The sequence below is a fragment of the Oncorhynchus mykiss genome, chromosome 19, assembly GCF_013265735.2.
Source record: "Oncorhynchus mykiss isolate Arlee chromosome 19, USDA_OmykA_1.1, whole genome shotgun sequence".
NCBI classification, from domain to species: domain Eukaryota; kingdom Metazoa; phylum Chordata; class Actinopteri; order Salmoniformes; family Salmonidae; genus Oncorhynchus; species Oncorhynchus mykiss.
This window is the reverse complement of record NC_048583.1, coordinates 24,883,603-24,909,695: the sequence shown is the minus strand read 5'-3', so window position 1 is coordinate 24,909,695 and position 26,093 is coordinate 24,883,603. Positions and strand designations below refer to the sequence as shown.

At 41.2% G+C, this 26,093-nt stretch overlaps 1 protein-coding gene across 1 annotated transcript in view; it reads left to right on the top strand.

Annotated features, from left to right (window-relative positions):
- Positions 1-964: 964 nt before the first annotated feature.
- sptlc2a (serine palmitoyltransferase, long chain base subunit 2a) overlaps positions 965-26,093 on the top strand; it is a 61,644-nt gene continuing 36,515 nt past the window's right edge. Inside the window, exons 1-6 of the mRNA XM_036954482.1 lie at positions 965-1,494; positions 15,600-15,806; positions 16,765-16,919; positions 18,887-19,035; positions 22,956-23,080; positions 25,290-25,383. Coding sequence (XP_036810377.1) covers positions 1,348-1,494; positions 15,600-15,806; positions 16,765-16,919; positions 18,887-19,035; positions 22,956-23,080; positions 25,290-25,383 — 877 coding nt within the window. The 5' untranslated portion in view covers positions 965-1,347. The remainder of the gene's footprint in view (positions 1,495-15,599; positions 15,807-16,764; positions 16,920-18,886; positions 19,036-22,955; positions 23,081-25,289; positions 25,384-26,093) is intronic.

The following is a 26,093-nucleotide window of genomic DNA, read 5'->3' as shown; positions in this document are numbered from 1 at the left end:
TAGGTTGGGTGGTCCTCCCGCCTACGACTTCTCAGGAGACTTCTCAGGAGAGCACGCAGTTTATTAGGCTACAGATTAAATACATTATGATGAACGTCACAGGGTGGTGAAAGTGCAAGGTGATGAGCTTGATACTCCTTTCCAATACATAGAGGGTCTTATTATGGTGACAAGATGATGGATGCTTGGCAGCCATTTAACAAATACAAATAATATTGCTCTTATCCATAATGAAAATGTTGGTAGCCTACCCGCACTGTATCTGCAAGCTGTTTGCTAGAGCACATCTGCCAAGACCAGAGTATTTGTATTTGTTAGGGATCTCCATTAGCTGCTGCCAAGAGAGGGCACATTCGCTATATAACGCAACATTTGTCGTGACAAAACCATCAGTAGAGTTGAAAATGAAATGGAAACCCATTTAACTTGTATTTTTATTGGGTACATCAGAATTTAACAGCAAATGTCAGTTATGCGCACTAAGTCATTACGCACAATTTTTTTATCCGCAACAAGTCAATTTGATGGAAACATATATCTCTGGTGGGAAAATGCGCATATTGTTTTTATGCGGCTTGAAGAATATTTGCATGATAATCTGTCGCCAATAGGATGGAAACCTAACTATTGACACCCACTATGTTAACAATTATGTTTAGTGTGTCATCAATTTGCAAAGCAACCACTCAGAATTTGACAAGAATATCTGATTTCAAGCTCTTGGTCAATTTCAAATTGCGGGTAACACGTAATTTAGCACACCGTGGGAACAGGTGAGACCTATGTCACATGTCAGAGAGCCCAAACAGTAGAGGCTACTACAGTTCATTTCCACTACAGAGGACCACTCCCTTTTCTTATCTGAAGGCTCGTAAACCGCACCCATTCCTGAATGCCGCAATACCATAGGCTGACGCTAGTTGCTAGGGGCGTTTATTTCCGGTATTGCAGCGGCTGGAATTTCAGGGGTTGCATTCAGTTCATCTCAACGATTGCTACGTTGCGTGATGGTTTATACTGAACAAGACGTTTCCCCAAAACGGTGCGTACCGTCCTTCAACATCATTTGAGGTACGTCTGCTACTCTTTGGTGGGTGTGGCCTGATCAATACGGGGGATACCATTTGAAATCGCAAAACTCGTTCAGCAAGTTACAGTTATAGCCGTTATGTTGAATCAAAGGTTGAACATCGTGCTGTCTTACTGAACACACCCCTTGTGTCCGCGTTGTGGATTTTTGGGTGGGTTTGCGAGCGCACAACCCGGACAAGCACCAAAAACGAGTTCCCCATTCTGTGCTAGCCAGATACATGCAAGTTACTGTAGCCTCCACAATCATAGGCAAGGATGACCGAAAGCTCCGCGAACAAGCCGGCCAATGGACAAGTTTGTCACCGAGTAAAGAACGGAGTTAAACCGGGCAGAAACGGTTTCATAAAAAACCATCACCATTACCATCATCAGCAGCCGATGTACTGCTATCCCGAGGACAAGGTGAGGCCCAAGCGCACTGTATGGATGGAGAATGGATGGATGGTGTGGAAGTGGTGAGGCTTATCTGAATAACCGAAAACACCAAGCTGAAAATCAGTATTGTTAGCAATGTAGCTAGCTAACGTTATGTATATTTAGCTTGATGTGTTTTGAAATGTAGCTAAACGATTTTGTTAGCTGTAACGTTACTGACACCTATTTGAATTTGCTAAACAACTGCCCGCAAGCTGAAGCCAACGTTGCTGAGTCTACTAGCTCAGTAAGTTGGACATATGACAGTTGTTGCCAACTATTTCAGTTGGTTTATTAACTAACGTTATCTATTCATCAAAGTAGATTTGTAATAATGGAACGTTAGCATTATGTAACGTTCAGTGGAGGCTGGTGGGAGGCGCTATAGGAGGACGGGCTCATTCTAATGCTGGAATGGAATTAATGGAATCAAACATGGGGTCTCCATGTGTGTGATGTCTTTGATATCGCTCCATTCATTCCAATCCAGCCATTGCAATGAGCCCGTCCTCCTATAGCTCCTCCCATCAGCCTTCATTGGTAACGTTAGTGTTAGCTAATTATATCTGCAGTGTAGCCAGTTAGCTAGCTACAATGTCAACAATCATTTAATTAATCACTGATGCCATTAGCCCAAAGGCCAGCAGATGGCGCAATTCAGTTGTTTCATTTACCGTCCAAAGGGAATCACAGCTATACACTCGTATCCGCTGTGAACCGGTTCGTACATAACACTTTCCATTCAGGCTGCAAAATCATTGATTTCCTCCTTAACTCCATTTAATGGTGAGAAAGCAAAAAAATATGCATACTTTCTTTATGAAACACCATTTTCCACCACCATGCTAGAGTAATTAATACTAGTCCCGGATGTTGCGTAACTAATTCACTTTTTGGTCCACCAGCTACGATTTAAAAATATTTTTTTAAATCTACCAGCCACTCAGATCTTTTACCAGCCAAAATAAAATAAAAATGTTGCCATAATTACACACACACACAAAGAACGAAAATGCTTTCTGTTTTTCTAAAACAAAACATGTATTACTTGTAAGAAGTAATGGGGTATATTGCATAATTTCATTTTTATGACCTGTCTTTCAACCAATGTTTGTTAAAATAAATCATTTAGATACAATAGTAAAAAGAGATGAACAGGTATAGAACTGAATCAACGAAGGCTGAGTATGGCTTATTTAGTTCATTTAGTTATTTAGTATTATAGTTCAATACTTTATTTTGACATTTTTTACAAGCAGTTCATGATTTGCTCCTAAGAAGAAATGTAACACACAAATACATCTAAGAGAATACATATGAGTGTTTTAATAATAAGAAATTACTAAAAGTTCATTAATAAAATATTTTAGGATGGATCCATGCTCAATCAAGCACAATCATTAGACAAATGTTCAGCTGTCCCTTTAAGGGATGGCTCATTACCATAGCAACTTAGGCACTTGCTTGTCTGTGCTGGAAAAAAATCTTACCGCAAATGTCTTCCTAGCAGCAGACTGTTGCAGCAAACTGAAAGTAACATTGAAAAACAACCTAGTGTGTGTGAACAAAATTATATAACGGGCCAAGAAACACAAGGACAAAGTCACAGTCAGTGGTGTAAAATATCTAAGTAAATACTTTATAATACTACTTAAGCCATTTTTTGGTGGTATCTGTACATTACTTTACTATTTATATATTTTTGAAAACTTTTACTTCACTACATTACTATAGAAAATAATTTACTTTACTCCATACTTTCCCTGACACACACAAGTACTCATTACATTTTGAATGCTTAGCAGGACAGAAAAATGATCAAATTCATGCACTTAGCAAGAAAACATCCCTTGTCATCCCTACTGCCTCTGATCTGGCAGACTTACTAAACACAAATGCTTCAATTGTAAATGAAGTCTGAGTGTTGGAGTGTGCCCCTGGCTAGCCATAAATAAATAAAAACACATTGTACCCTCTGGTTTGCTTAATATAAGGAATTTTACATTATTTTTTACTTTTGATACTTAAGCATATTTGAGAAATTCCATTTACTTTTAATACTTAAGTATATTTAAAACCAAATACTTTTAGACTTTTACTCAAGTAGTATTTTACTGGGTAACTTAACTTGAGTAAATTCTATTAAGGTACAATATCTATACTTTTACTCAAGAATGACAATTGGGTACATACATGTTAGCATTGGCGAATGGGAATATGATGCTCAAAGTGGCTCAGACTCATTGTGATGAATCTATAAAACGGAACTAGCTAGCTACATAAACGTATTTTTGGGAATTCGAAAATGTATTGGAATAAATAACCAAACTATAAAGCTAGCTAGCCAGCTATGGTGCGGGAGGTAGCCTAGCGGTTAAGGGCATTAGGCCAGTAACCAAAAGGTAGCTGGTTCGAATCCCAGAGACAGCTCGGTGAAAAATCTATCTATGGCTTTAAGCAAGGCACTTAACCCTAAATGTTCCTCTACGTCGCTCTGGAATAGAGCATCTACTAAATGAATAAAATGTAAATGTCTGTAGCTAGCTACCTGACAAGAGTGCTATGTTAGCTTGCTAGGTAGATAAATAGCTTTAGGTCGGTTGCTTTCCACCAAGGACGTTGCCTATCCCTCACTTGGCCATGGGAATTTGAAGGTAAACTTGGATGTGACTATGTAAAACTTAATTTATGGGTTGAGGGGTGAGGGCTGTCTACTTCGCATTTGTCCGCAGCCCTGAACTGAAAGTTTCTAAATAAAAGAATGCTGAAACCTGATTGGCTGAATGTGATACGCTAATTTCGGGACGAGCATTAACTGCTCTAGCATGGTGGTGGAAAATGGTGTTTCATAAAGAAAGTACGCATATTTTCCCTGTTTTCTTTCACGCCTTCTCATCATAAAATAGAATTAAGTAGGAAATTGATGCCTTTGCAGCCTTAATGGAGAATGTTTTATGTACAAACTGGCCCACGGGGGATACGAGTGAATAGCAAGCTGCATACATTCCCTTTGGACGGTAAGATGAAACGACTCAATATTGCCATCTGCTGGCCTTTGGGGTATGACGTCATCAGTGTTCTCTCTAGAAGATGTTGAGTGTAATCTTAAATAATCTTAACTGGGTGTAGCCCTGCTGCTGCCTGATGGTGCTGCTATTCCTCACGTCTTTTGTCATTTGTCATTGGTGTCCTGCATTAAGCTGCACAGACCGGCGACAAACCGGCGACAAACTTGTATATCCTCCATTCAGGCTCCAAAGGCATCTGAAAAAAAAATGGGGAAAATATGCGTACTATCTTTAAAAAAAAAATGTTTTCCACCACTAGTTTTGGATTTTCTGACAACTTCCAGATGTTGCACACCACATTCAGCCAATCAGGTTGCAGCAGTCTGTTGCTTACCCCTGGCTGAATGCGATGCACAACGACAGGAAGTAGCATTATCCACTCTAACATGGTTTGTTGGAAGTTGTGTTTTATTAAGACGGTACGCATATTTTCCCAGTTTGTTTTTTGGGGCGGCATGCCATTAAAGCTAGTTAAGGAGGAAACCGATGCATCTACAGCCTAAATGGCGGATGTTTTATAGACCAGCTGGTTACTAGGGGACAGGAGTGTACAGTGCCTTCAGAAAGTATTCAGACCCCTTGACTTTTTTCACATTTTGTTACGTTACACCATTCTAAAAATGTACCTCATCAATCTACACACTATACCCCATAATGATAAAGCAAAACCAGGTTTTTAGAAATGTTTGCAAATGGTGCCAGGTTTCCTTTAGACGTGACGCTTGGCATTCAGGCCAAAGAATTCAATCATGGTTTTGGTGCCCTTCCCCAAATCTGTGCCTCGACACAATCCTGTCTCGGCGCTCTATGTACAATTCCTTTGGTTTAATGGCTAGGTTTTTGCTCTGACATGCACTGTCAACTGTGTGGGCTTTTATAGACAGGTGTGTGCCTTCCCAAATCATGTCCAATCAATTGAATTTACCACAGGTGGACTCCAATCAAGTTGTAGAAACATCTCAAGCATGGTCAATGGAAACAGGATGCGCCTGGGCTCAATTTCGAGTCTCATAGCAAAGGGTCTGAATAGTTATGTACTTATGTTTTTAATTTTTAATACGTTTGCAAAGATGTCTAAACCTGTTTTCCCTTTTTCATTATGGGGTATTGTGTGTAGATTGATGAGGGAAAACATGCATTTATTCCATTTTAGAATAAGGCTGTGACGTAACAAAACGTGGAAAAAGTCAAAGGGTCTGAATACCAAATCCACTATACTGAACAAAAATATATATGCAATAATTTCAAAGATTTGACTGAGATACAGTTCATATTAGGAAATCAGTCAATTGAAATACATTCATTAGGCCCTAATCTATGGATTTCACATGACTGGGAATACGCAGATATGCATCTGTTAGTCACAGATACAGTGCCTTGCGAAAGTATTCGGCCCCCTTGAACTTTGCGACCTTTTGCCACATTTCAGGCTTCAAACATAAAGATATAAAACTGTATTTTTTTGTGAAGAATCAACAACAAGTGGGACACAATCATGAAGTGGAACGACATTTATTGGATATTTCAAACTTTTTTAACAAATCAAAAACTGAAAAATTGGGCGTGCAAAATTATTCAGCCCCCTTAAGTTAATACTTTGTAGCGCCACCTTTTGCTGCGATTACAGCTGTAAGTCGCTTGGGGTATGTTTTGCACATCGAGACTGACATTTTTTCCCATTCCTCCTTGCAAAACAGCTCGAGCTCAGTGAGGTTGGATGGAGAGCATTTGTGAACAGCAGTTTTCAGTTCTTTCCACAGATTCTCGATTGGATTCAGGTCTGGACTTTGACTTGGCCATTCTAACACCTGGATATGTTTATTTTTGAACCATTCCATTGTAGATTTTGCTTTATGTTTTGGATCATTGTCTTGTTGGAAGACAAATCTCCGTCCCAGTCTCAGGTCTTTTGCAGACTCCATCAGGTTTTCTTCCAGAATGGTTCTGTATTTGGCTCCATCTATCTTCCCATCAATTTTAACCATCTTCCCTGTCCCTGCTGAAGAAAAGCAGGCCCAAACCATGATGCTGCCACCACCATGTTTGACAGTGGGGATGGTGTGTTCAGCTGTGTTGCTTTTACGCCAAACATAACGTTTTGCATTGTTGCCAAAAAGTTCAATTTTGGTTTCATCTGACCAGAGCACCTTCTTCCACATGTTTGGTGTGTCTCCCAGGTGGCTTGTGGCAAACTTTAAACAACACTTTTTATGGATATCTTTAAGAAATGGCTTTCTTCTTGCCACTCTTCCATAAAGGCCAGACTTGTGCAATATACGACTGATTGTTGTCCTATGGACAGAGTCTCCCACCTCAGCTGTAGATCTCTGCAGTTCATCCAGAGTGATCATGGGCCTCTTGGTTGCATCTCTGATCAGTCTTCTCCTTGTATGAGCTGAAAGTTTAGAGGGACGGCCAGGTCTTGGTAGATTTGCAGTGGTCTGATACTCCTTCCATTTCAATATTATCGCTTGCACAGTGCTCCTTGGGATGTTTAAAGCTTGGGAAATCTTTTTGTATCCAAATCCGGCTTTAAACTTCTTCACAACAGTATCTCGGACCTGCCTGGTGTGTTCCTTGTTCTTCATGATGCTCTCTGCGCTTTTAACGGACCTCTGAGACTATCACAGTGCAGGTGCATTTATACGGAGACTTGATTACATGTATTTATCATCATTAGTCATTTAGGTCAACATTGGATCATTCAGAGATCCTCACTGAACTTCTGGAGAGAGTTTGCTGCACTGAAAGTAAAGGGGCTGAATAATTTTGCACGCCCAATTTTTCAGTTTTTGATTTGTTAAAAAAGTTTGAAATATCCAATAAATGTCGTTCCACTTCATGATTGTGTCCCACTTGTTGTTGATTCTTCACAAAAAAATACAGTTTTATATCTTCATGTTTGAAGTCTGAAATGTGGCAAAAGGTCGCAAAGTTCAAGGGGGCCGAATACTTTCGCAAGGCACTGTACCTTAATAAAAACAAAGGTAGGGGTGTGGATCAGAAAACCCGTCAGTATCTGTTCGGACCTCCATTTGTCTCATGCAGCGAATGACGTTCCTGCATTCAGCATGTCAATTGCTCGCTCCCTCAACTTGAGACATCTGTGGCATCGTGTTGTGACACAACTGCACATTTTAGTGGCCTTTTTATTTTCCCCAGCACAAGGTGCACCCGTGTAATGATCATGCTGTTTAATCAGCTTCTTGATATGCCACACCTGTTAGGTGGATGGATTATCTTGGCAAAAGAGAAATGCACACTAACAGGGATGTAAACATTTGTGGCAAAACTCTTTGAGATATAAGCTCTTTGTGCATATGGAACATTTCTGGTATCTTTTATTTCAGCTCATGAAACATGGGACCAACACTTGACATGTTGCACTTTATTATTTTTTTCAGTGTAGATTTAAGACTCAGGTCACAAAAAAATGAAATGAAATTGAGCAATATACCACATTACTTCTTACTAATACATTTCTTGTTTTAGAAACATTACAAAGCACGGTCATCCGTTTTGTGTTTTTTTAAATGTAATTATGTCAAAAATATTTTAACAAAATTATTGTTCAATTAACCTTAACCCCTTTCCTAACCTTAAACTAATTATCTTAACCTGTTATGATAATTCTCCTAACCTACTGCGTAAATTCTCCTAACCTGATATGAAATGTCAAATCTGACATTAATTAGTCAAAAGCTGGATTCCTTCTAGTGAAATTCTCACAGGCATATGTGATGACCTGAGTGGCCCCGTTACCAAGGTAACCTTAAAGGGGCAGCTGAAAAATGTTTGTCACGGAATATTAAATTTAAGTCTTACTAGTAATACATTATTTATTTTTTTAACATTACTGAACATGCTCATCTGTTTTTGTGTGTGTAATTATAGTGGGGAAAACATTTGGCTGGGAAAAGATCAGAGTGGCTGGTAGATATTTAAAAAAAAAAAAAAAAGAGAGAGAGATTCTACCTGCCACAGTGTCTGGTATACAAAAAAGTTAGTTTTAGTCCCTGGTCACAACCCTATACCTGTACTCCCCGACTCCCTAACTCCCCATCTATAGAGGAAACGCAGAGGAACAGGGCGCTGTTCATTAATTTTCCACCCCTTGATCCAGGCTTAATTTTAATTAGTCTAGTGTATTGCAAATTCGATAACATCTCTTTCATGAGTCAACAACATATCTTTAAGATGGCTCTAAATTAAAATTCTCAGAGACAATTCTATCAAGTTGGCTATATCAATGTCTTGCCCTATATAGCCACTTTTATCCAAAGCGATTTAGTCATGCGTGCATACATTGGCTCCAGCGGGAATCAAACTCACGACCTTTGGCGTTACAAGCGCCATGCTCAACCGACTGTGTGATCTTCTAGGTAGAGCATTTTTAGTTTAGTTTATTAATTCGACCACTTAAGCACACATAAAACTTAAAAGCCATATATGCACATGAATAAAATCATCAAGGATAACACACAATAAAGTCTGGGACTTATTTCCATTTTGGTCCTCTTGAGACAAGATGGCTAGACAAGATCGAACACAGTGTGGCAGTGAAATAATAAAACCTAAACATAAAAGAAGAACATCGATCTCATCATTCCAGTTACATCATTGCATTGGAAGTCAAACACTGGGGCCCAGATACTGATGTCTTGTCAACTAGGGTATGACAATTCAATAAGGCATTGCCGAGACATCACAAACAGATCTTAGATACAAGGAAATGAATCAAGGATTTAGCCTAGGCCTACTTGTTGTAGCTACACTAGCTCCTTTTCCCAGGCGTAAGGCGGAGAGTGGGAGGGACGGGAATGCATGGTCTGGTAATTGACTCCAAGCTGATTTTTTAAAAATGTATTTCACCTTTATTTAACTAGGTAGGCTAGTTGAGAACAAGTTCTCATTTGCAACTGCGACCTGGCCAAGATAAAGCATAGCAGTGTGAACAGACAACAACACAGAGTTACACATGGAGTAAACAAACAATAAACAAGTCAATAACATAGTAGAAAAAAAAATCTATATACATTGTGTGCAAAAGGCATGAGGAGGTAGGCAATAAATTGGCCATAGGTGATTAATTACAATTTAGCAGATTAACACTGGAGTGATAAATGATCAGGTGAACATGTGCAGGTAGAGACACTGGTGTGCAAAAGAGCAGAAAAGTAAATAAAATAAAAACAGTATGGGGATGAGGTAGGTAAATTGGGTGGGCTATATACCGATGGACTATGTACAGCTGCAGCGATCGGTTAGCTGCTCAGATAGCAGATGTTTAAAGTTGGTGAGGGAGATAAGTCTCCAACTTCAGAGATTTTTGCAATTCGTTCCAGTCACAGGCAGCAGATAACTTGAAGGAAAGGCGGCCAAATGAGGTTGGCTTTAGAAATGATCAGTGAGATACACCTGCTGGAGCGCGTGCTACGGGTGAGTGTTGCCATTGTGACCAGTGAACTGAGATAAGGGCGGAGCTTTACCTAGCATAGACTTGTAGATGACCTGGAGCCAGTGGGTCTGGCGACGAACATGTAGGGAGGGCCAGCCGACTAGAGCATACAGGTCGCAGTGGTGGGTGGTATAAGGTGCTTTAGTAACAAAACGGATGGCACTTTGATAAACTGCATCTAGTTTAATGAGTAGAGTATTGGAAGCTATTTTGTAGATGACGTCGCCGAAGTCGAGGATCGGTAGGATAGTCAGTTTTACTAGGGTAGGTTTTGCAGCGTGAGTGAAGGAGGCTTTGTTGCGAAATAGAAAGCCGACTCTAGATTTGATTTTGGATTGGAGATGTTTGATATGAGTCTGGAAGGAGAGTTTGCAGTCTAGCCAGACACCTAGGTACTTATAGATGTCCACATATTCTAGGTCGGAACCATCCAGGGTGGTGATGCTAGTCGGGCGTGCGGGTGCAGGCAGCGAACGGTTGAAAAGCATGCATTTGGTTTTACAAGCACCTCTGCGTAGAGGTGGATCAGGGAATCGCCCGCAGCAAGAGCAACATCAATGATATATACAGAGAAAAGAGTCGGCCCGAGAATTGAACCCTGTGGTACCCGCATAGAGACTGCCAGAGGACTGGACAACATGCCCTCCAATTTGACACACTGAACTCTGTCTGCAAAGTAGTTGGTGAACCAGGCAAGGCAGTCATTAGAAAAACCGAGGCTACTGAGTCTGCCGATAAGAATATGGTGATTGACAGAGTCGAAAGCCTTGGCCAGGTCGATGAAGACGGCTGCACAGTACTGTCTTTTATCGATGGCGGTTATGATATCGTTTACTACTTTGAGCGTGGCTGAGGTGCACCCGTGACCGGCTCGGAAACCGGATTGCACAGCGGACAAGGTACGGTGGGATTCAAGATGGTCAGTGATCTGTTTGTTGACTTGGCTTTCGAAGACCTTAGATAGGCAGGGCAGGATGGATATAGGTCTGTAACAGTTTGGGTCCAGGGTGTTTCCCCTTTGAAGAGGGGGAAGACCACGGCAGCTTTCCAATCCTTGGGGATCTCAGATGATACGAAGGAGAGGTTGAACAGGCTGGTAATAGGGGTTGCGACAATGGCGGCGGACAGTTTCAGAAATAGAGGATCCAGATTGTCAAGCCCAGCTGATTTGTATGGGTCCAGGTTTTGCAACTCTTTCAGAACATCTGCTATCTGGATTTGGGTAAAGGAGAAGCTGGGGAGGCGTGGGCGAGTAGCTGCGGGTGGGGGGGCGTAGCTGTTGGCCGCGGTTGGAGTAGCCAGGAGGAAGGCATGGCCAGCCGGTTGTAGTGCATGTCACTGTTGCTAGCCTCTGAGGTATGGGAGAGAGAAGCATGACTAGTCACATGTGGTTGCAAAGCAGTGTGGGGCTTGATTTTTCAATGGAACGACTCAAAGGCCACTCCTGTATGTCAAACCTCAGTATTGCAGTGTGTGTAAAAATGTCTCTCACATATTAACCTATCCTACCAATAAACTTTTATTTGATTATCTGTATGGGCCAGCTGGCCCTAATTACATTAATGGTCGGGGTCCATGACAGTTATTTATAAGTTGTACACTACAAATTGACCGCAGCAATTTCAAACAGATATACACTGAACAAAAATATATATGCAACATGTTTCATGAGATGAAATAACAAGAGGTAATAAGACAAGAGGTAATAGCCTAAAGGTAGGCTAGTGCTGTCTTTAAGGCCCGGTTTCCCTGACACAGTTTAAGCCTAGCCCTGAATTAAAAAGTATGCTTAATGGAGAATCTCATTTGAAATGGCTTTTAGTTCAGGACTTGGCTTAAACTAGCAATTTGTGTCCGGGAGACTGGCCCTCATCTTTGGATGGAAAAGTTGACTGTTGTATATCAATCACATACAGTTGAAGTCGGAAGTTTACATTCACCTTAGCCAAATACATTAAAACTTTAAGACATTTAATCCTCGTAAAAATTCCCTGGCTTAAATCAGTTAGGATCACCACTTTATTTTAAGAATGTGAAATGTCAGAATAATGGTAGAGAATTAATTATTTCAGCGTTTATTCCTTTCATCACATTCTCAGTGGGTCAGAAGTTTACATCCACTCAATTATTATTTGGTAGCATTGCCTTAAACAATTTAAACTTGGGTCAAACGTTTCGGGTAGCCTTCCACAAGCTTCCCACAATAAGTTGGGTGCATTTTGGCCCATTCCTCCTGACAGAGCTGGTGTAACTGAGTCAGGTTTGTAGGCCTCCTTGCTCGCACACGCTTTTTCAGTTCTGCCCACAAATCTTCTATAGGACTGAGGTCAGGGCTTTATGATGGCCACTCTAATACCTTGACTTTGTTGTCTTTAGGCTGTTTTGCCACAACTTTAGAAGTATACTTGGGGTCATTGTCCATTTGGAAGACCTATTTGCGACCAAGATTTAACTTCCTGACTGATGTATTGAGATGTTGCTTCAATATATCCACATCATTTTCCTCCCTCATGATGCCATCTATTTTGTGAAGTGCACCAGTCCCTCCTGCAGCAAAGCACTCCCACAACATGATGCTGCCACCCCTGTGCTTCATGGTTGGGATGGTGTTCTTTGGCTTGCAAGCCACCCCCTTTTTCCTCCAAACATAAAGATGATCATTATGACCAAACAGTTCTATTTTTGTTTCATCAGACCTGAGGACATTTCTCCAAAAAGTACGATCTTTATCCCCATGTGCAGTTGCAAACCGTAGTCTGGCTTTTTTATGGCGGTTTTGGAGCAGAACGGCCTTTCAGGTTATGTCAATCTTTTTACTCTGGATATAGATACTTTTGTACCTGTTTCCTCCAGCATCTTCACAAGGTCCTTTGCTGTTGTTCTGGGATTGATTTGCACTTTTCGCACCAACATATGTTCATCTCTAGGAGACAGAACACGTCTCCTTCCTGAGCGGTATGACGGCTGTGTGGTTCCATGGTGTTTATACTTGTGTACTATTGTTCGTACAGATGAAGGTGGTACCTTCAGGTGTTTGGAAATTGCTCCCAAGGATGAACCAGACTTGTAGAGGTCTACCATTTTTTTCTGAGGTCTTGCCTGATTTCTTTTGATTTTCCCATGATGTCAAGCAAAGAGCTACTGAGTTTGAAGTTGGGCCTTGAAATACATCCACAGGTACACCTCCAATTGACTCAAATTATGTTAATTAGCCTCTAAAGCCATGACAACATTTTATGGAATTTTCTAAACTGTTTAAAGGCACAGTCAACTTAGTGTTTGTAAACTTCTGACCCACTGGAATTGTGATGCAGTGAATTATAAGTGAAATAATCTGTCTGTAAACAAACAGTTCTAACTGACTTGCCAATACTATAGTTAACAGTGGTTGAAAAACAAGTTTTAATGACACCAACCTAAGTGAATGTAAACTTCCCGACTTCAACTGTAGTTTGTTTATTAAAAAGAGGAGCGTAGCAGAATACAGGCCTAATAATCATAAGCTGTTTAGCAGATGCTCTTATCCAAAGCGATAAAAGCGTCCGTCATGCATGCATACATTTGACCTACGGTTGGCCCTGGGAATGCCGAATGCATGCCTACTTGTTTTAATAATCCAGGCGTAGATCAGTGGCAGCATTTCGTTGTTTTGATTTATTTCATTGGCAAGATGTTTGATTCATGTGAGTTTGTTAGGAGTGTCGTATCTGCTTGGAGAGTGCTCAAAAACAACACCCTCAGTCATGGAGCAGCCCCTCCCTTTATTTGACTCACAAATCCGATAGCCAGAGCAACAGTGCTTTACATATGGTCAGTGTAAAAACATAGCTAGCCCATAGTATCCTTCTGTAGGCTATTTTGAATATCTCACTTCCTCTTCCCCCACAGTGCTATCACTGTAATAATATTCACCGACCACATAGACTAGTCACCACTTACTGAACGAAAATTCTGTTCGGTGATGATGGGAACACACAGAAATTGTCATATGAATGACCAGGAATTAGGTTATGCAGACACCTCGGCGCCAGCTGCCAGACAAGTATTCATTTACATTTTTGCGTACGTTAAAGACATCAGATGGTGGCAAGTGCTTTGAAAAGTGTATGTCCCGTGTATGTGAGACCTTAGGAGAGCTATGTAAGCCATGCCTTCTATGTTTTTATACAAAACATGCAACAGCTTGTTATTACTATGATCCAAGTGGCTTTGAAATACGTGTATTACCCGGACTTGTGAGACTTTCACATTTCCAGATCATGAAACTCATGTCATTTACAGTGTCAATGGGCCTGTACGATATCAAAAAGCAAACCAAACTCTTTGCAAATATGTATGAAACGTTTTGTTAAAGTCAGCAGGGGTATGGGACAAAAAGTGATTCAAAAGAAAAAAATCAAAAGGAAAGACCCTTTACAGTATGTTTTTTTTTGTTGTTGTTGACATTACCCCTTAGGGATGAGTAAAGGTAATTTAACTGAATTGACATTTTCTCCATCCCAACCACCTCATCTCACCATCACCCAAAAACCCAGAATAACACTAACACTTGCACTGGCTGTGCTGATAACTAGCCTACTTTATTGAGAGAACCAGGTTACTATAACCAGCTTTCCATCTAACCTTTTAGATCAAGTACACGTATGCTAAAGAATGTCACGACAGGCCTGATGGAAATAGCCAAATTGTTGGTAAACTTTCCAAATGTCGACGAAACAAAATATGCTAGACAAGGTGGGATCTTTTTGTGTCTGTAAAATTAAAGATGTGAGAAATGGCAGTGGAAACACTATTATGCAAATATTGATATATAATAAGCATTATATCGACGTAAACTTGGAGTCACGTGATGGTATGTTGTGTGGTCCTCCCGCCTACGACTTCTCAGGAGAGCACGCAGTTTATTAGGCTACAGATTAGATACATTATGATGAACGCCACAGGGTGGTGAAAGTGCAAGGTGATGAGCTTGATGCTCCCTTCCAATACATAGAGGGTCTAATTCTGGTTACATGAGGATGGAAGTTTGGCTGCTGTTTGCCAAAATAAAACTGTTCTTGCTCTTATGTCCATAATAATCTCATCATGTAGTCGGCTACCTGTCCTGCACAGTATCTGCGAGCTGTTGGTTGGAGCACACGTGCCAAGCCCAGAGTGGGCACATTTCGCTATATGACGCAACATTTTTCTTATGACAAAACCATTAGTAGAGTTGAAAATGCGATGGAAACTCATTTAACTTACATTTGAATTCGGTACATGAGAATTTAACCACAACTGTTATTTTGATGTGCATTATGTCACCACGCACAGCCTTTGACCCGCAACAAGTCAATTTGATGGAAACACATCTGGTGGTAAAATGTGCATATTGTTTTTGTGCAGATTTTTGAATATTTGCCTGAAAATCTGTCGACAATTGGATGGAAACCTAGCTACTGATATGTGGCGGTCTTACCTAGTTGTCTTAATATGAATGCACTTAACTGTAAGTGGCTCTGGATAACGCCGTGCTAAATGACTAAAATGTTAATGTAAATCACCTTGCCCCCCCCCCCCCCCCCCAGGTGCAGCACACCGCGTGTAATGGCAGCAACGGCCTGGGCCTGTACAGTCGTCCCTTCATCGAGTCTTTTGAGGAAACGCCCATGCTGGTGGCGGTCCTCACCTACATGGGCTACGGCATCCTCACCATCTTCGGATACCTCCGAGACTTCCTCCGGGACTGGAAGATCGAGAGGTGTCACGTTGCCCGCGAGAGGGAGGAGCAGAGGGTACGATTATGACCACCTCACCTGGCTTTGTCCTCAGTTTGTTTGATAAATGTTATTAATTGTCATTTCCATTAATCTCATCTTGTTCATCAACACCATTATTTGTTAAGGGGATTCAAAATGAATGAATGAAGTTGTCAGATGTTTTCATATTTCAAAAGTGACATTTTGTGTTATATGTTCAACTTATTTACTTTTGAGGTAAGAAAAGGAGGTTACCTTCGACATTGAAATTTTACACTTGGAAGCATTCACTGTAACACTTTATTTTGGCACTGAAGTCCAATTTTGGGGAGGATATCAAACAACTCTTCAGATCTCAGATGGAATGTTTGTGAAAAAGGAAGGAAAGCTTTTTTTTACCAATTAAAACCACTTCGGGCAACAGTCATTCATTGTGACATACACTAGTAAACAGGAAGTAGGAGTGTGAGAAGGAGGTTGTTATGTCCTAATGTACGACACAGACTTTCACTCACTCACCGCACGTAAAATAACAGTTTCAGGACATTGTTTTGGCACTCTGTTACCTCTGGAGGAGGAAAGGAGCTAACTTTATCGCCTGAAGGATATCCTACTCTTGTCGCCTCAGACACTGTTGGGTTTGAAGAAAGTGAAAACACTTTCAAGGAAATAAGCTGAATGTCTGTGGGGCTTTTTCAGTCATGTGCAAACTTTAAGTTTACCTCTGCGTATAGGGAGAGATTAAGACTAATTAGAACAGTACATGTTGACTATACTTTGACTGTGAGCTCAGCCTATATGCTTAGTGTAATATGGATGAATGTGGCATAGTACACAGAATATGGCTGGCGTGATGTCGGAGTGGGGCATAACGGGTCACTTAACAGAGAGCGGTATGTGTGTGTGTGGTCTATACTAGGAAATGGGAATAATACTTGTTTTATTTTTCCTCATCCGGTCCCCCCTCTCCCTCTCCCATATGTTCCGTCTTCAGGACTTTGTCCCACTTTACCAGGACTTTGAGAACTTTTACACCAGGAACTTATACATGCGCATCCGTGACAGCTGGAACCGACCCATCTGCAGTGTCCCGGGGGCCAAGGTGGACCTAGTGGAACGTGTGTCACCTGACTACAACTGGACCTTTGAGTGAGTGTCATAATTACAGGGGGAAAAAACAAGACAAACCAACTCTGGCCTTGTGATTCGTGTCCGGCCCTGAGATTTGGAAGGTAGGGAGTTCGATCCCTGGCCGAGTCATGCCATACTGTACAAATGGAACTTGGCTTGGCACTCAACATTTTAAGGAAATAGATTGGGGGTAAGGCCCTGCAATAGACTAGTGTCCTGTCCAGGGGGTGTACTTGTACACCAAGCTGCCTCACGCTACAGAAACGGGCTCGCACAAGCCAAGGCTACTTACAGTCACTGGATGTGTCCCAAATTCCACCCTATTCCCTACATAGTGCACTACTTTTGACCAAAGCCCTATAGAGTTGCTAAAATAAGGTCCTAACCACTGATCCAGGGCCAGATGAGAACATTAGCCGTCTAATGTTTAGCATTAGGAATCAGGTTAGGGTAATCTGGTCTGAGATCAGTGGTTAGATAGGGCACCACCATGCCTGGTGAATAGGGTTTTGTTCCAGCCCAGTAAAAATACACCAGATTAGGCCTAAATAATCAACTAATCATGTCTTTCAGTTTGCACTACGATTAGGACGTGTGACATTGTTAGGAATGTGTTATAAACAGGGTGTCCCATAAAGTGTTAACTTGAGTGGTATCAGGTGAGGTAGAGCTGTTTGGAACAAAAGCCTGCCTTACACACACTGCCCACTTCCACGCCTTAGTGTCACCCCCAGCCCTGTTACCAGAGGGGAAGTCACTCTGCAGTGCATTTACAGGCCCTGAAAGAGCCTGTCTGTGTTGTACTAAGATAGCAACACTAATCTACAGCAAAGGTCAGAAAAGCGGTCGTTCCTTATAGTGAAGGATGTATTAAAAGCCTTAGATGGGCAGGAGAGAGAGGAGGAAGAGAGAACAAGGAGATGTTCTTCTAGACTAACCGCAAAACGTGAGGCCTCTTGTCAAGATTTATTGGATTGGATTGGAACTGTCAACTAAACGGTTGTATTCTGATTTGGTGCTGTGTGTGTGATTAGCATCATGTCATTATAGTGTCTGGCTGATAAACATGCAGTCAAGAGACTGTTGAAGGTCAACTATGTGTGTTGACTTGCTTAGCTGAACAGAGTAAAGGTTAAATACATTTGGCACCCCTTTTAGTCCCAGCTATACAGAGTAATGGGCCTTATCTGTTTCTCTCTCTCTCTCTCTCTCTCTCTCTCTGTTTTTTTTCTCTCTCTCTCGCTCTGTTTTTCTCTCTCTCGCTCTGTTTTTCTCTCTCTCGCTCTGTTTTTCTCTCTCTCGCTCTGTTTTTCTCTCTCTCGCTCTGTTTTTCTCTCTCTCGCTCTGGTTCCCCCCTCTTTCTCTCTCTCGCTCTGGTTCCCCCCTCTTTCTCTCTCTCGCTCTGGTTCCCCCCTCTTTCTCTCTCTCGGGTTCCCCCCTCTTTCTCTCTCTCGGGTTCCCCCCTCTTTCTCTCTCTCGGGTTCCCCCCTCTTTCTCTCTCTCGGGTTCCCCCCTCTTTCTCTCTCTCGGGTTCCCCCCTCTTTCTCTCTCTCTCTCTCGGTTTCTTCCTCTCTCTCTCGGTTTCTTCCTCTCTCTCTCTCTCTCTCTCTCTCTCTCTCTCTCTCTCTCTCTCTCTCTGTTTCCCTCTCTCTCTCTCTGTTTCCCTCTCTCTCTCTCTCTCTCTCTCTCTGTTTCCCTCTCTCTCTCTCTCTCTCTCTCTCTGTTTCCCTCTGTTTCTCTCTCTGTTTCCCTCTATCCCTCTCTCTCTCTGTTTCCCTCTCTCTCTCTTTCTCTCTGTTTCCCTCTCTCTCTCTCTCTCTGTTTCCCTCTGTTTCTCTCTCTGTTTCCCTCTATCCCTCTCTCTCTCTCTCTGTTTCCCTCTCTCTCTCTCTCTCTCTCTCTATTTCCCCCTATCTCTCTGTTTCCCTCTATCTCTCTCTCTCTCTCTCTGTTTCCCCCCTTCTTTCTCTCTCTCTCTCTCTCAGCTACACAGGCAAAGTGGTTGAAGGTGTAATAAACATGGGTTCCTATAACTACCTGGGCTTTGCTGAGAACACGGGTTACTGTGCTGACGCGTCCGCTGAGGTCACCATGAAGTACGGGGTGGGCGTGGCCAGCACCAGGCAGGAGATGGGTATGGCCCGGTAACACATGCATGCACACACACACCGCGTAAATACACTCTCCACAGTTTAATTCATATCACTGTCCAACATGGCCAATATGTTGACCCAAACAAGACACAAAGAGCAGTGAAAGCACTGATTTTCACAATCCTCATTTTTCTGTAAAAGTTGAGTGTTTACAAATAAATACAATGTAAGCATTTTTTTCTCACTTTCACACCCTCAAGTTATTTGTGTTTCACAGTAGAGTCCTTCCATGTCATTTCAGCAAGCCATGCCACCCACCATCAGATTGTTCAGAAATGGTTTATGTAGTTAGAAACAAGATTGGCATTCCTGAAACATTTAATTGACTTTTTTTTTTCTCTGAGAAATTAAGCTAATTGATTGCATCCAAATTGGCAATTTTAATGAATAGGATTCAGATAATATTCCGTAAATAGAGTACCCAACATCAGATTTGGAACATTTCTTCCTACCAATGAGTAAGACATGAGGAATCCCCCCCAAAATGAAAGATGCTGCTCTTCTTGCTATACCGCCACACTCTTATCAATTTTGCTGGTTTCTTGTGTTTAGTAAATAGATCACAGCATTTATTTTGCAACTTTGGGTAGAAAACCAATAGATTTGGCTCATGATGAAAATAAATGTTTCCTTCTTTTTACACGTAATCTATGTCCAGGAAACCCTTTTGTGTGGTTTATTCCCCTCAAAAAAGGTCTGGTGTAGTTACTGTTAGACCAATGGTAAACAGGCAAACTATTAGGCTAAGGCAGTTCTAATGGTTTCAGTGTTATGGTCTCTAATGGTCTTCAATGGTAAAAGTCCCAAACACACACTGTATAGTGTTTTGGTACTGGGTTATCTTAATGTTTAATGTTACTAATCACAATACATAAAGAGCCATTTCCTCATCATTTTATTAAAAAACATAAGACTGCCACACATTAAAACATTTTTTTTTAGCGTTGCCACATTTGATTTACCTAGCCCATTTATCCATCAAAGTTTTGGGCTTGTAGGAAAAGTCTTAATATGAGAATTGCGTAGGGATAGTCCTCTCAGAGAGCGGCCACGTGTTGGACAATTCGAAGATAGTTGGGTTGAAGGTGGAGGTCGACCGATTTATGATTTTTCAACACCAATACCGATTTATTGGAGCACCAAAAAAAGCCTATACCGATTTAATCGACCGATTTAAAAATAATTGAAAAAAAAATGTTTAAATTATTTTTATTTTCTTATTTGTAATAATGACAATTACAACAATACTGAGTGAACACTTATTTTAACTTAATATAATACATCAATAAAATCAATTTAGCCTCAAGTAAATAATGAAACATGTTCAATTTGGTTTAAATGATGCAAAAACAAAGTGTTGGAGAAGAAAGTAAAAGTGCAATATGTGCCATTTAAAAAAGCTAACATTTAAGTTCCTTGCTCAGAACATATGAAAGCTGGTGGTTCCTTTTAACACGATACTTCAATATTCCCAGGTAAGAAGTTTTAGGTTGTAGTTATTATAGGAATTATAGGACTATTTCTCTCTATACCATTTGTATTTCATATACCTATTGGATGTTCTTATAGGCACTTTAGTATTGCCAGTGTAACAGTATAACTTCCGTCCCTCTCCTCGGCCCTACCTGGGCTCGAACCAGGAACACATCGACAACAGCCACCCTCGAAGCATCGTTACCCATCGCTCCACAAAAGCTGTGGCCCTTGCAGAGCAAGGGGAACAAGTACTTCAAGGTCTCAGAGCGAGTTACGTCACCGATTGAAACGCTATTATTAACCATTTCACATCGGTTACACCAGCCTAATCTCGCAACTTCATAGGCTTGAAGTCATAAACAGCTCAATGCTTTTGAAGCACAGCGAAGAGCTGCTGGCAAATGCACAAAAGTGCTGTTTGAATGAATGCTTACGAGCCTGCGGCTGCCTACCACAGCTCAGTCAGACTGCTCTATCAAATATCAAAACATAGACTTAATTATAACATAATAACACACAATAATACGAGCCTTTGGTCATTAATATGGTCAAATCCGGAAGCTATCATTTCGAAAATAAAACGTTTATTCTTTCAGTGAAATACGGAACCGTTCCTTATTTTATCTAACGGGTGGCATCCCTAAGTCTAAATATTGCTGTTACATTGTACAACCGTCAATGTTATGTCATAATTATGTACAATTCTGGCAAATTAATTACATTCTTTGTTCTTTGGTCTTCACACAGTTCGCAACGAGCCAGGTGGCCCAAACTGCTGCATATACCCTGACTGCTTGCACGGAATGCAAGAGAAGTGACACAATTTCCCTAGTTAAAATATAGTCATGTTAGCAAGCAATATTAACTAAATATGCAGGTTTAAAAATATATACTTGTGTATTGATTTTAAAGAAAGGTGATGATGTTTATGGTTAGGTACACATTGGTGCAACAACGGTGCTTTTTTCACAAATGCGCTTGTTAAATCACCACCCGTTTGGAGAAGTAGGCTGTGATTCGATGAGAAATGAACATGCACCGCATCGATTATATGCAACGCAGGACACGCTAGATAAACTAGTATCACATCAACCAACATCAACCATGTGTAGTTAACTAGTGATTATGTTAAGATTGATTGTTTTTTATAAGATAACTAGCTAGCAACTTACCTTGGCTTCTTACTGCACTCGCGTAACAGGTAGTCAGCCTGCACGCAGGCTCCTCGTGGAGTGCAATGTAAGGCAGGTGGTTTGAATCCCGAGCTGACAAAGTAAAAATCTGTCGTTCTGCCGTTGAACAAGACAGTTAACCCACCGTTCCTAGGCCATCATTGAAAATAAGAATGTGTTCTTAACTGACTTGCTTAGTTAAATAAAGGTAAACAAATATATATATATATATATAATAAATAACAAATTGGCCACAATCTGTGTCCTAAAATGGCGATTACTGATTGTTATGAAAACTTGACATCGGCCCTAATTAATTGGCCATTCCGATTAATCGGTCGACCTCTAGTTGAAGATTAGGTTGCTAAGAGAAGGATAAACTGAATTGCTTTCATGGAGGACTTGCTTGATTTGTGAGGATTACCACACAATTGATTTCTATAATGAGCCAAATCTATTGGTTTAGAACCCAAAATTGCAAACGAAATGATCGACTTAATAAACACAAGAGACCAGCAAAATGGATAAAACTGTGGCATTATAGCAAGAACAGCGGCATCTAGTGATTAAAACATGTTACTTTCTTACTACTTTATGGTAAATATTGCAAGCGACTTCCATTACAAAATTCACCAGTAATTCCCTGACATAGTATGGAGAAGCAATTCTCCAAGCCACAGCTTCATACTACTTATTGGTAGGAAGATGTTTGGTCCAAAACGGATGTTGAGTACTGCATTTATTGAATATGATCTGAATCTTATAAATGAAAAGGGCAAATGTGGGTTTAATCAATTAACTTCATTTCATAGAGATCAAATTATGTTTAAACAAAATAATATTTCAGGAATGCTAATTGTATCTGTTGACAACTACAGAAACAATCTGAGATGGTGGATGTCAATCCTCTTTCTTGTGCTTTTTGAGGTGGAATGACCCAGTAGTGAGTGGTAGGATTAATCCTCAGGCTCTGAGACGAACTATATCAGATTTTATTTTGGTTCATATTAATTTATTGCTGTAAAGTAAACGCATATCCATTTGTTTATAAAAACGAATTTAGTCGCCACACCCTCGGGCTTTATAACTCAGTTTTGGCTGGTAGATGAATGCAGAGGCTCCGACTCAGCCCTAAAGCCATCTGTATCATACAACTGTTTTCTAATGAATAACACACAGTTATTCTTCTGAATCTTATCAGTAGGTAGGTATGTGTCTATGGGAGTTTTGATGTATCTCCTAAATTCCCTTAGGTAACTTAGACAGACATGAGGAGATGGAGGAGCTGGTTGCTAAATTCCTGGGCGTGGAGTCGGCCATGGCTTTCGGGATGGGCTTCGCTACCAATTCGATGAACATCCCTGCCCTTACTGGCAAGGTAGTAGGACATGCTACCGAAACATCAGGGGTTTTCAGTCTGTTTCTATGTTCTAGCCTCTGGCCTCTGGTTCACTGTCTTTGCATCTGTCTCTCTCTTGCTCGCTCTTGCTCTCTCTCTCTGTGTCTCTCTCTTAATTCAATAAATGCTTTATTGGCATGAATGGCTGATTGCCACTGTTGCCAAAGTAATGTATGTGAAGTATTACATACGTTAACAATATTTTTGCGCAACTAATAATATATATCAACCAAAACAATTATACATGGAAAATAATACACACAAAAAATAAAATAAACAGCAACAGTTGAGAAATGTAATCTACAAGGGCTCATGTGTATGACATGGCAGTAGCTATTGTCTCTCTTATATTATTATACTGTCTCAACGTGTTCTAACAACATTTCTGATTTTCTCCTCAACGGGCAGTTCAAGAAATCCTGCAACGTTTCCTTACAATTTCAGGAGATCAATATCTCTGGAGTCATATTTAGAGCAGTGGAGTCGGAAGCGACCCACAGTGCTTACATAGTCTTTCTTCAACTGACCTTCCATGTTTTTCTATGGCATCCTGTCTCTATTGCCAGGCTATGGTCACTGAGTCTGCACATTGTTAATGTCTTCCTTTGTTTGAGTTCTTTGATTTTGGCATGGTGTTGTCTCCCAAGTTCTGCCCTACAGGCTAGGTTTGGGGCATTTCTGTGCACACCTAGAATATATATTTTTTACAAGTGTAACATTTCTGTGGGGCTTTTATCCCATGATATATATTGTAAATTGGTGGGTTAAATAAATCGCCCTGATAAACTTCTAGTCAGACCAAGGTTAGTTTAGTTGGTGGTGTATTTAAGGGTTATTTATCCTAGGATGAAATGGTATTGTCTTTCCTGGGATCTGGACTTTTTCTGAAAGATCATTACTTTGTTTGTTTTCTATATTAATGGATAGTGCCCAGTCCTTACAATAATGTTCTAGCAAGGACGGACTTTGTTGTAGCCTCTGTTCTGCTGGTGACAAGATTACTATAAGCCATAGGCATATAAAATACACTTTATTTCTTTGTCTTCTAGGGTGATGTAGATTGTTTTAATATGGTAGCCAGTTAATTTATATAAATAATGAGTAAAGTTGGACTAATATTGCGACCTTGTCTTACCCCTTTGTCCTGACTAAAGAATTGTGTGTCAGCCAGAAGAGGACCGGCCACCCCTCATAGCCTGGTTCCTCTCTAGGTTTCTTCCTAGGTTTTGGCCTTTCTAGGGAGTTTTTCCTAGCCACCGTGCTTCTACACCTGCATTGCTTGCTGTTTGGGGTTTTAGGGTGGGTTTCTGTACAGCACTTTGAGATATCAGCTGATGTACGAAGGGCTATATAAATACATCCGATTTGATTTGTGTTCACTTAGGAAGGCCTGAATTCTGGCATTCATTATTCTACTAAAAACTTTTCCTGAGTTACTACGAACATAGATGCCTCTGTCTGTCTCTCGCTCTCCTCTAGAGACATCTTTCTTCCTTCTTTTATTCAGTTAGTTTCACCCGCTCTCTGTTCATTACACTTTCCCTGGCGCTCACTCATTGCCTCTCTACTTTTCTTTCCCTCTCGCCGTGGCACTGTGTGCTCTGTCGGTCTGTTGTGTTGCCCTCTCAGTACTGCCTGCACCACACCTTGGAACATCATCATTTTCAGGATCACAGCTGCCAAAGGTGTGTGTGTGTGTTAAGAGTTTGAGAGGAAGAGGGTGTGTTTGTATTGAAATAGGGGGAGAATCCATGTTAGTATATTTAATACCAGCGTGGTGTTGTCATAATGTTCAGAGGACAGCCTGTTCCATATCTCCATAACAACAACATTCTGGGAGGTTGTGTGTGTCATCATGGCGCCAGCAGGTGACCTCCAGACCTGGGTGGTGCGTACGCACGCCACGGGAGAGTCTCGATAACACAACATATTATCAACGGGAAGTGTTTCCTGCCGCCAGGAGCACATCACAGCTCCACTTTCTGTCAGGACAAAGGTCATCGCCAGGGCAGCCAGAGGTCAACTCTGTTGTGTTGCTGTGAGAGCGGATGCAGTGTGAGGTTTCTTTTCTCTTTCTTCCTTGTGAGGATTGCGAAACGCGAGATGGTGAGGTTAGGGTTTACTACTTATTGATCAAGCATAAAAATAGTGTTAGTAGACAAGCTCTTCTGTCTCTCTCTCTGTGTAGGGCTGTCTAATCCTAAGTGATGAGCTGAACCATGCCTCTCTGGTCCTGGGAGCCAGGCTGTCTGGGTCCACCATCCGTGTCTTCAAACACAACAGTAAGTCCGCCCCCCCCCCGCAATCCCCTATCCCTTTCCCCCCTGCAACACTGGGTCCGTCCCCTATCGCTGTCCCCACTGCAAAACCGTGTCCGTCCTCTATCGCTGTCCCCACAGCAATATCGGGTTCGACCCTTATCTTTATCCCCTCCATACTTTGTTCATGTTCAACCAAAATGGTGGGGCTTATACATCCCTTATATCTGTCCCACATGCTACAATGGGTCTGTCCTTTATCTCTGTCCCCCCCCTGTTTCTACAGTGTACAGATCACCACCCTAAGGCTCTATAGCTAGTCCATGAGGGGCATACACTACTTAGAAAAGTTTTGGAACAACTGCACTGGTCTAAACCTTTTAGTCCCAGCAGTGGTGTGTGTGTGTGTGTGTGTGTGTGTGTGTGTGTGTGTGTGTGTGTGTGTGTGTGTGTGTGTAGAAGTTTGGCAGTACATCAGCAGTTTTTCACTTATGTCAGTCACTGACACACTCAATTAGTATGTCAGCTAATCATTTTTAGATTGGTAAATTAGTCTAGCCTGCTATATAAACTTGTAGTAATCATGGCCGAATACCGACCGGATATGCAGGGCAGGTAGGTGCCTAGTGTCCCTGACCTTCAAGTGGCCCCCATTGTTTTAGCTTTAGAACTGCAAAGATTTATCTCCATCCCATGGCAAAATGGGTAGAATTGCAGAAAATGGGAACAACTGG